Below are 11,113 nucleotides of genomic sequence, written 5' to 3' on the forward strand. Positions count from 1 at the left end.
GTTTAATCTCCTAAATAATAAATACTTTTTAATATATTAATTGAAGTATAAATTAGCAAAATAAGAGCTTTTTGTGCAGATATTTAGCAAATTGACTTACAAAGCATTGGCACATCATTTACCTGCACCATTGGATACTCATTACGTGATTTAGAAACAATTGTTGATGTGTGAAAATGTATTTCCTGATTTTTTTTCAGGTGTCTGTAGGCTGATACATTGCTTTTCAAACTGACCTTTAAAACAGCAATATTAGTGTTACTTGCCTTTTTAGCCATATGTTTAAGAAGGGAATGCAAATGTTTAGCTAGTTAACTAAGCTATATTTTCTTTGTATTTTTTATTAGTGATGTTCCAAATAACTCTTCTTGTTGCCTTTTGAGTCAGTCCTGCTCATACAATTCCTTAAGTCATTTCCTTAAAACCCAGTAGATTCTAAGATATATGTAATAAACTATGATGTGAGGAGCTGTGGTATAGATTTATTTGAGGAAACATGTAATTTATCACAGCCAGTTTTGTTATCAAATGTTCTGCAATATTAAGTTATAAAAATGAATGTTGTAAAGCCAAGCACACTGAAATGAGGCTGTGCCAGCTGCCTGTGATTGAGCTGTCCTTCTGCCTCTGCTCTGTGGTAATGTTTTAATTACCAAATCACATTTACAACAGTCCTACATCACTCAGTGCACAAGAGGAACAGGGAATTGTGAATATTTAATCATGGAGCTGTTTTTGGTACTTGTTTTACTCCTCACTACCTTACTGGGTAGCATTTACTGCCTGTCAGCCACACCTTGTACTGAGTACAGACTTACTGACTTTCACATTTATGTGACAGCCCTTCATGTACAATTTTTATCTTATTAAACTTCCCACCATCCTTTCCAAGGTTTAGTCCTTGCATTGTACTGTAGGAATTACGGGGACAAAGCCAAACTAAACTTTGCACCATGCCCTTGTAGTAGCAATAATCAGTGCACACAGCTCTGCTAAAACCAGTAGAATGCATTCCAGGAGTCTATGGCTAAATTCACTATGGAATGTCCTGAAATTCTCATTTGAGCATGGTTGATAACCCTGTGCCTTCTATGAAATGTTTTTGCTTGAGTGTAGTGAAAAGTTTTTATGACTAGCAGCCTGTGCTGGGTGTGTGAGAAGACTTTTATTTATGATTTTCCTGGTGCTTGCAAACCAGCTGAGACCTTTTCTGATGAACATTTTCTGGTTGGACATGTTCTGCTGGTGCATTTTCTGTGGTACATTTTCTGTTATACATTTCCTGGAGGTACATTTTCTGATCAGTGAACACAGCATTATTGCACATGACCCTCTGGACAATGAATCTTTTCCTTTTGTTTCAGAACCTGTCTGGTGTCCCTACCTGCTTGTTCCAAGGGCTTCATTAGCTTTAAAAGCATTCCTGCTGCATCAACCATGGGATGAGAAATATTCTCTAGATATTATGGACATGTAAGAAGAAATATAGATCTATATATAACATATTAATATTTTTTAAAGCCTACATCTTTTATTAGCCTTTCTGTGCAAATAACTGTTGGATGTATAAGTTTCCTCAGTCTTGGGGACAGTAAAAAAATAATAATTCACTATTTATTACTAAAAGTAATAAATTGATAAGGCTCTAAGGTCAGGTATTTCTTCTGGCTTTCAGTAGCACTTGGCTATTAAAAACTGCAGTCTGCTTTAAGTATGGGTAATATTTTTATGTCATTATATTACTTCTGAGAAAAATTGTGTTCTCTTTGTTCTAGGAGTTAATGCAGCAGTCAGAGTTGTTCCTAAAGTGTAACTGCAGGTGATACTCTGATATTCTGGTTGATCTGGCTGTACTCTTGGAGAGCCACATTCACATCATCATAGGGGCACATTTCTGTGTCCTGGATTGGCTCACTGTCACATTATAATGCTCTAGGCATTGCCATTTTTATTAGTTTTAAGGTTAATGAATAAAAGAAAAATGGGAAAAGGAAGCTTGGCACTGACTCTGAGGTTCAGTGGAAGCAAACTCAATCTTTCACTGCTGTTTTGGAACTGGTAACTGGATAAAGAATCCTGCATGAGTGCTTACCAAAAGAATGTGAAAGATTGTTTCTATGTATGTGCCTGTATTTTTCTCCTACAAGTAGTGTTCTTTCATTTCAGGTAATTCTGTCCTTTTGGTAATGTAGAAAACCTCTATTTTTTCCTTTTTTTCTAATCCAGTGATTATCCAGAGAATGAAAATATTAAAAACCTTCTTCAAGAACAGTTGAATTCATTGTCCAAGTAAGAGTTTTCCTATTATTATTTGTGTAAGCTGTGGAATTCTGAGAAGGCAAAAAATCTGAAGTTTGTGGCAATTCACAATTAATTAAGAAAGAATTCTTTTTGCCTCTCTAAAGATACACTTGAGTAATGAGTTTTTACTTAAAAGAGGTTATTTTTTATGTAATTTTAAACTTGGTGCTTTAAAGGTGCTGACAGGGTCGGTACATGATTGGCAACTGGCCTGTGAGCATTTGGAATGTTTTAAGCAGTACTTCTCAGGGATTTAGGGGTTCTTTATGCTGATCCTGACTGCACTGGACACTGCTACTTAAATATTCCAAGGTTTGTTAGGATATTTGAGCTCTGAGGAAAATAAGATGATTCTAGCAATCCTTTGTTGAAGATGCAGTTCCAGAATAATGTTGATGCACATTTACACAGGAAACAGATTTTGACATTTTCAATTTAAACCTTGAAAATTCTAGTTAAGGCTAGCAAATAGACAATTTTGTCCATTTTCCTTTTGTCCTTTCATTTAGTTGGGTGGAATAGGTAACAGCCTGTTTTTATCCAGTCTGAGACACCTGTGGAAAACCTAAATTCGTGCATGTGCATCCCTTCTGCTATGACACTACATAGCTGCAAGATTATTTGTAATTAATATTGTAATTAGTAGAATTATTGCAGAATAATTGGCAGCTTTGCATACACCCTGGTGGTGATTCCCTGTATTGCAAGAAAGAGTTCCTGATGGACTCAGTGCATTTGCTCCTGGAGATCAGTTATATTTCAAATTATATATAATTCCTCTTGTAATTGTTTTCATAGATGCATTTTTTCATTTCAGAAAAGAAATTGTGTATTTTAGGGGTTGATTTTTTCAGTTTGTATGTGATGTATCCTATTTGTGTTCAAAACCAACCAAACAAAAAAACATGCACAGCATTTTACAGATTCTTTAACACTTTCTCTTTATTTATTTATTTTTCTGTTTATTTTTCTACTTTTTTTTCCACTTCATGCAGTGACATAAAGAAACTTCTGCTTGATCCAGATTTTACTCTGCTGCAGAGATGTCTCCTGGTTGCCAGGTAGTAGAGATTCAGATAAATACAGAAAATGTTTCCTAGGAAAATCTTGTTAATGCATAGGAATGAGCTGAATTACAGGAACTCACCCAGTTGTCCTTTAACTTAGCACTGTCCCTAAACTACTTTATTAACCATATAGAAGAGTGGCTTCAAGACCAAAATGGAAATGTTACCACACTGAAACAGTTTTATTTGCATGCTGGATACAAGGAGCTTCCCTCAGTCTTGGTGGCACTTTTATAACTGCAGTTCTGGCAGCCACATTATTTTGTTCATGCTCCAAAATGTTATTTAGAACTTCACAACAGTTCTGTACAAACAGGGAGGGCCTGGGTTTTATTTCAAGTATATTTGTTCTGTGTGGTTCCTCTGCCTAAACTGAGCTAATTTTAATCTGTCTGTATTCAGAGATGGTTTCCAAACTTAGTACCTTGTGGTTGAAAGAGGATATCAGTGACTAAGTGTAAAATAATAATAAATACCAATTTCCACATATTTCTATGCTGAACATCCCTGGAGTTTGCTGTTGTGACCTACCTTGCTGAATGTCATTCCATAATGTTGTCCTATTGATAATGCAAAGTACTTGTGCACAGTCCTTGAGAACATGAAATACATCATATTTTTATGTGATCTATGGAAAAATACAAACCTGTTTCACATCCTGCTTTGTATCTTCTCAGACTGTATGGGGACGAATCTGAGCTGCATTTCTGGACTATTGCTGCCCACTATTTGCACAGCTTATGCCAGGAAAAGCCTGCAAAACCAGACACAGCCGTCCTTCAAGAACAGCTGGTTAATCCTCTGGATATATGCTATGATGTACTGTGTGAAAATTCTTACTTCCAGGTATGTCAAAGAGTTTGAAACCAAATTTAATAGGAATGTCATCAACACAATAAACACTCACTTCCCTGTACATATTTCACTTTTATTAGTAACATAGCAGTTTGGATTAAAACATTCCTAGTACTTAAAAATAGAGGCTGTTCCAAAAACTGGCAAGATATGTAAATATCTTTTAAATGCCTGGTTTTATTTCTTATGGTAGGCTTACATTTAAAATATTTTTCCTTCTTTGTCCAGAAATTCCAGCTGGAAAGGGTAAATCTCCAGGAATTGAAGAGATCAACATATGATCATACCAGGAAATGTGCTGATCAACTTCTTCTCTTGGGCCAGGTTTGTGGGTAACATTTGAATTTTTTATTCTTCCCTGTCTGTTTCATGTACTTAGCCTATTCAAGGAAGGCTTTTGCTAACTTTATTTGCTATTTCATACTTGTATGAATCCAGTGCAGTGTTTTTTTCATTCTTATGTTAAATTCATGATGGGTTTTCAATGCTGTCCTTATTGCAAATATCCTATTGAAACAGAATCTTAGTCATTACTAGACGGGGAGGTATTTTTGTAGCCTGTTTTAGAATTACTTCCATTGTTGTTTGTTCCATGTCTTAAAAAGGGTAAAAATATAAAGGCTTTTAAACAAAATTAATATGTTGTGGTCAAGGTTGCATTTTTTTCTCTTGCTAGACTGACAGAGCAGTGCAACTGCTGCTGGAAACCAGTTCAGAGAATGCACATTATTACTGTGACTCACTCAAAGCTTGCCTGGTCACAACTGTCACCTCATCAGGGCCATCTCAAAGCACCATCAAACTGGTAGCAACCAACATGATAGCCAATGGAAAGCTTGCAGGTAAAATAGCTCCTTCTCTTTGCTTGTAAACTCATAATTCTCATCATTTTGAAGGATGCCAGTGGAAACAGGAGCGAATCCTGCTGTGATAGATCTTACATGTTGCATGTGCTGTAGCAGACATTACACAGAGTAGTTAACACAAAAATGATCAGTTACTGAGTTATAAAATCCAGCTTGTCTTGATTTATTTTCACTGGAAAACTTACTTCTGGAGGAAATATTTTAGAATTGTTTGCACAAAAAAAAGCTGAGCACATAGTATATATTTTCCACTTTTCTAATTAAAGAATAACTAAAATTTGGTGTCCTATTACAAAACATGAAACAAGGATTTAGTCTCCTTTTCAGTTCAGAACTTTGTTCATAATATGTGTTTCCTTACAAGTACAGGTTAATTTTGCTTAATGCAAGAGCTGCAACATAATTGAAATATTTCAGTTATAACCATATAACTGAAATACTCAGACATGCTGAGAAAGTTAGAAGTCTGTACTTGCCTGGAGAAACTACTTTCCACTCTTTAGACCGTTAATAATTGCACTGTGGACAACATTAAATTAAAATAAAGAACTACCTATGAAATCTATTTATTTCATTTACAAAGATCATTATGTCTTTATGATGAGCAGTCCTGTGAACCCCTAAGTTTGTGTTCAGAATAAAGATAAATAAGAGCTTTACGTGGCCTCTGTAGCCCAGAACAAAGATGCAATAACTGGCACACGGGTTATGTTGAGGGCAGTCTCAACATCCTCACGTGCTGAGGATATGGAGATCCTTTTCCACACTGAGATAGCAACTCCTTTTTCCCTGGATTTCCTGAGTGGAGTGCATTTCTGTGTTCCAGAGGGGGTGCAGCTGCTGTGTCTGATTGACAAGGCTGCAGATGCCTGTCGCTACCTGCAGACCTACGGCGAGTGGAACCGTGCAGCGTGGCTGGCCAAGGTGGGCAATTCCTCACTTCTAGGCTGGTAACACCAACCACCTGCTTAGGATCTGTGTTTAGGAAGGCTGAGGAGGGTGCTGAGGTTCCCTAAATAACTGAAACATGTTAGAAATACCATTTAGCTATGCAAAGCCAGTCTGTTCAATCAGCGCTGGCAGATTCTTCAGCCTTCTGACCACACAGGTCTGCCCTCATTTATGTTATAGGACTGAGGCTTAAAAAGGCTTGGAATACTCAATTTCCTAATTTTTCAGTAGTTTGGGAAGGTCCATATAGATGCAGCAGTATAAAGTTGGTAATAAACTACAAAAACCCACTCCTGGATGTGGATAAATAACTGGGCAGTGACTTTGTGCTGAGCTCTATGTAGTGTGTGAGCTGATTTCAAAATTACCAACACCCACATAAATTTGCATCATCTTCTGTTTTGGTGTGCAGCCATAATTACAGCAAAACTACCCAGACACAGCATTAATTCTCCACATTAAAAATGGGCAGGAGTTAGTAAGGATTTTTCAGTGTCTCTCAACTGAAGTTTCTGTTATGTTTCCTGAAGAAGGAATGGAAAAAGTACTTAGATTTTCTAAATGAGTGAATGCTGCTTTTCAGAAAAATAAAGATTTTTTTGTCCTTAAGTCTTCAGTAAAGGATGAAGAGTAACTTCTTGATTTAAAAAAACTTAACAAAAACTTGGGGTAAAAATGATGTTAATCACATGTAAAAATGAAGTGACCCAAGTGAAGTATTTCTGTACCCAGATATCTCTGATTTTCCTTAATGCCACATTAATTCAAGGAATATGCGTACTTTTTATTAAAAAATGATGGTTGCAGATGCTTTTGCTTCTGCCCAGAGTGTTGCCCTGAGGAGAATGCAGCAGCAGCAGAGTGCTGTGTGTGTGTGGGAGCTGGGAACTCGCTCAGGCTCTGCTGTGCCCCACAGGTGCGGCTGAGCTCGGAGGAGTGCGCGGACGTGCTCCGGCGTTGGGTGGATCACCTCTGCTCCCCACAGGTCAACCAGAAATCCAAGGCCATTCTTGTCCTCTTGTCTCTTGGCTGCTTCACAAAAGTTGCAGAGATGTTGCACAGGTAAAGGTGAAACAGCAGCTGTGTTTTCTCTTGTCCACATTTCTGACACCTGTTTCTATTTTAGCAGGTTTTTCTTTAATTAATTTTAACCTGTGGGCTACAACTGCCATTTCATTTTAGCACAGGCTTTAAGACTGCCAGTACCCATGGACCAAGCAGCAATGATTTATAGAATCTATGATTTGTTCTGAGTAACTTCAGCCCTGATCTTTCAGAAAAATTTATAGCAAGTGTCAGTTCTTGAGTGCAAAGTGGAAGGGGTGATATAAAAAAAGTTTTAGAAAGCCTCTCTGCAAGTGTTTTGGTGTGATGTCCTGGAATACTTTTCTGGTTTGTATCTTAACAAATGATTCTCTTTTTTGTTTTTTTCCCCTTTAACAGTATGAGGTACTTTGATAGAGCAGCTTTATTTGTAGAAGCTTGTCTGAAGTACGGGGCATTTGAAGTTAATGATGATACAAATATCCTTTTTCTGAAACCCTGTCTTTGCTCACTAAATCTTCACATGTGTTCTGGAAAGCTGAGCAGTTACACAAACTTTTGTATTGTATACTATAAATAATAATGTGTATGCAAATAATACCTGATCCTGTTCTATGGAGTCATCAGCCTGTAAATAAAAAATACACTAATAAGTCATGTAAGTAACTTCAGGTCTAAGTAATGAAAAAAATCTTTGTGACATTAAAATTTCTGTTGCAATTTATCCCATTGTGTCATGGTAGGTACTTAAGGATATCTGAAGTGTGTCTGGTTTAGTTTACAGTACTCTGCATGCTGCTTTATAAATACTAATATGAGTTCAAAAGGAGGATTTGAAGCAACATTTTTTTTATTATTTGTGCTGAAAAATAATGGATTAGCACAATATGTAGCAACATTCAGCATTTTCACCTTGGGAGAGGCAAGAAGTAAGAAGGGGGGGAAAAAGGGATTCTGAGGGGTTTTTTTGTTTTGCTATTAATTTGTGTTTTCCTTAATGCTTCATTTACATAAATTGATCCATGCTGTGTATGCAGATTATGCCAGAAGCTTGAAGCTCCTGGGCTTTAAAGAGGGAGCTGCTCTCTTTGCCTCAAAAGCAGGAGAAAGTGGGAAGGAGCTTCTGACTGAACTCAAACAACCAAAGGAGGAGGTGACACAGGAGTGAGGATTCCGTGTTGGGAGGTTGTCTGGCAGACTGGGATTCCACTGGGTGAAAATACATTTTTCTCTTGAATCACTGTAATAACTGATCTATGTCATTTGAGCAAATGCTGTTAGATGAGTTTAAAGTCAGGATTAAGAACTGTGGTGTTGCTTTTTTGTTAAATTTGTCTTCGCTTTCACAAGAGGGGAGAAAAGCTTATGATAAAATTATACAATAGTATTTCCCCTTTTTCAAATGTAGTAGGGATAAAATTTAAAAATATGCTGAAAGGGTTCCATACATGTGTAAAAGTCTGGCCCATTTACTTCTAAAAATCAAATCTTAGTAGAACTTCTACACTGTTGTATTTATATGTAAAAATTATTGAGTCTGTACTGTAAAAATATAAATATATTTAAAAATACAGAGATCACAAAGCACACAGTTCTTTCCTGGAAAATCATGTTTTTTTCAGTCCAATTTCTTGTTTGAAGTTACTGTTATTTTAAATCAATTCACTGTATTGTCATTTCCATAACTGCCTGGGATGGAATCTTTAACAGGTTAACTTAGAAATGTTGCTCTCCTAACATTCCAGAAATCCATGAAACATCACTTTTTTCAGTTAAGGAATTGTTACAATCCATTTTATTCTCAATTGTGCACTCCTGCACACCCTAGGGACTGAATTCCGCCTGTCAGAGGATGGGAGAAGGTTTTACCTCCAGAGCAGCAAGGTCAGGACACTGCTGGTGCTGTCCCCAGTCATTGTTTTGTTATTGAATGTCTGATTAACAGAAGGTGAAAAAAGCATTGTGCAAAGCCCAAGCAATGGCTTTTCATGAGATACGTCTCCTGCTAACGTATCTTATGGTCCACAGACACAAGGATGCCACCAAAAACCTCTTTTCATATTTTTTGCCAGTATTTCAGTACTTGTTTGTGTTATTGTTTCTGATGTCAGATGTGTCTTTTCCATGCTGAGAAATTTTACAGCTGAGGAGTGGATGCTGATGCTACATTGCCCTTGCAAACTGAAGACTGTGGCATTTAGGCTAAAATCCTAAATTCTTCTTTTTCCCTGCTTGTTGGAGCTGCTGAAGTTGAGTTTGTTGTCGTGAAAAGAATCCTATGAAATGTCTCTCACTTGAATGTAATTTTTATGTTGTCTACTTACAGTAACAGTGCATTGGATTCTCCTTTTGTTCAAGGATTTGTGGATATGTATTGAGAACTCCCATCAGCTTTGGGACATCTCCAGCCCAAGAAAACTTTTGGTTCAAATCTTAAATAATATTTGTGATAAAATGGGAAAGAGTACACTGTTCAAGTCATTCTGAGTATAAACTGAAAAAGAGAGTTTCATCATTCTAAGCAGAAAAGTAGGAGATATATCTGCAATGTGTTGTTTTTGTTCTTGACACATCTTACATAAATAACCACAAAATACCTTTTGTTCAGTGTATTGTGAACCGTGCTTATGGTGTTGCTTTAGCTTGAGAAAATGAGTATACAAGGAAATTTGCCTTAAGTATTACGTGAGCAACAGAATGAATCAAAATGAGCTGTAATTAGCAGTGGCCTAAATTCTGCCTCACACTGACTACTACAACTCTACTCAGTCCCTGCTCAGTCCCTGCTCTTGCTTTTGTAGCAGCCCTTGTGGACAAGGCTCCCACAGAGTTGTGAGCACACCCAAACTTTTCTTTGACAGGTCATGGAGCTGTTTGTCAGTGGGTCTCTGAAATAAATCTCCTTCAGAATACACTTGGATTTGTAACTCTGATGTTTGTTTTTTTTAAAAAAACAACATATTGCAAAGGCCTTTTAATACTGAATGTTTCTATAAACTTTTAAGTGTGCAGGTTTCAGGGTACTTTGTGGCATTCCCAACTGGAACCTTCATGAGGAAAATAGAGTGTAATAGTGATTGAAAAGTTTATTTAGATAATACTGCAGTCTCATTACAATAATAAAAATATTTTTTAAATCTCTGTGTGTCTTGATTTAATACAAACCCATCATCTGTTGCTCTGGAATTGAGTGCTGCTTGTGCAACTGTTGTCATTTTGCCTTCTGGACAGGAACAATGCTCAGGGCTGGGTTTAATAGAGGAAGTGATTATCCTTTGTACATCTGAGTCACATTTTCCATATTAGTTCTAATGAAACATTGTGTTTGAGCAGTATTAATTCCCAGGTTTTAGCAGCAAACATAAAATTTGTATGGGTTAAATTAGAGCAGGACATGGTCAGCACATCCTGAGTTTTGAAAAGCACAGAAATAAGTGATGAAAAAAATCCTCTCCCTTTCTGTTCTCACAGCCTAGAAAGTGAACTGAATGTGTTTTTTAAATAAATATGATTTAAACTCCTTTAAACCCCTTTGAGAATTCCCTCCTCAAAGCATTGTGAATACTACCATTTATAATCTGTATTTTCTCAGTTTTGCCTTTTGAAGCTTCTGTCAGCAGTGAAGCCATAACTCTGGAACCTGTGTTTGACCATGCTTGGCAACAAGGAAATGGTAAAATTGTGTTTGCACCTCAATATACAGAGATTCTTTGTGCATTTGTCTTTGAACACCAGCCCTGTATTAATTAACTGGGATGTTTGATTAGCAGAGCAGAGTATTCAGTAACTGTTTAAGGATTCTTTTGCTTAAGGCCAGGACCTTTGGAAATACGGAATTTTTTGGGCATTTAGGTTGTCTAGATGAGAAACTTCTGGTTGAAGAAAATCTTGCAGCACAGCTAGTGCTGGTTACTCCTCCCATTGTTTGATATGAATAATTTTGGCCTTCCATGATCAACAGCAAAAAACAAAAGCGTAAGATGGAGTGCAGGGATGCATAAATTGTCTTCAGTTCAGTGAAGCATCTGG

At 36.9% G+C, this 11,113-nt stretch overlaps 1 protein-coding gene across 4 annotated transcripts in view; it reads left to right on the forward strand.

Annotated features, from left to right (window-relative positions):
* Positions 1-10,225, forward strand: part of WDR11 (WD repeat domain 11) — a 34,646-nt gene extending 24,421 nt beyond the window's left edge. For all 4 annotated transcript variants that reach the window (XM_014250464.2, XM_005520804.3, XM_088059840.1 and 1 more), the window contains exons 20-29: positions 1,365-1,473; positions 2,227-2,289; positions 3,297-3,362; positions 4,046-4,214; positions 4,452-4,547; positions 4,900-5,065; positions 5,916-6,013; positions 6,957-7,102; positions 7,484-7,563; positions 8,095-10,225. In XM_014250464.2, coding sequence (XP_014105939.2) covers positions 1,365-1,473; positions 2,227-2,289; positions 3,297-3,362; positions 4,046-4,214; positions 4,452-4,547; positions 4,900-5,065; positions 5,916-6,013; positions 6,957-7,102; positions 7,484-7,563; positions 8,095-8,252 — 1,151 coding nt within the window. In that variant the 3' untranslated portion in view covers positions 8,253-10,225. The remainder of the gene's footprint in view (positions 1-1,364; positions 1,474-2,226; positions 2,290-3,296; positions 3,363-4,045; positions 4,215-4,451; positions 4,548-4,899; positions 5,066-5,915; positions 6,014-6,956; positions 7,103-7,483; positions 7,564-8,094) is intronic.
* Positions 10,226-11,113: the final 888 nt, after the last annotated feature.

This window comes from Pseudopodoces humilis, chromosome 9 (genome assembly GCF_049639895.1).
Source record: "Pseudopodoces humilis isolate 2021_Gansu_Grassland_sample_001 chromosome 9, ASM4963989v1, whole genome shotgun sequence".
In the NCBI taxonomy this organism is placed as follows: Eukaryota; Metazoa; Chordata; class Aves; order Passeriformes; family Paridae; genus Pseudopodoces; species Pseudopodoces humilis.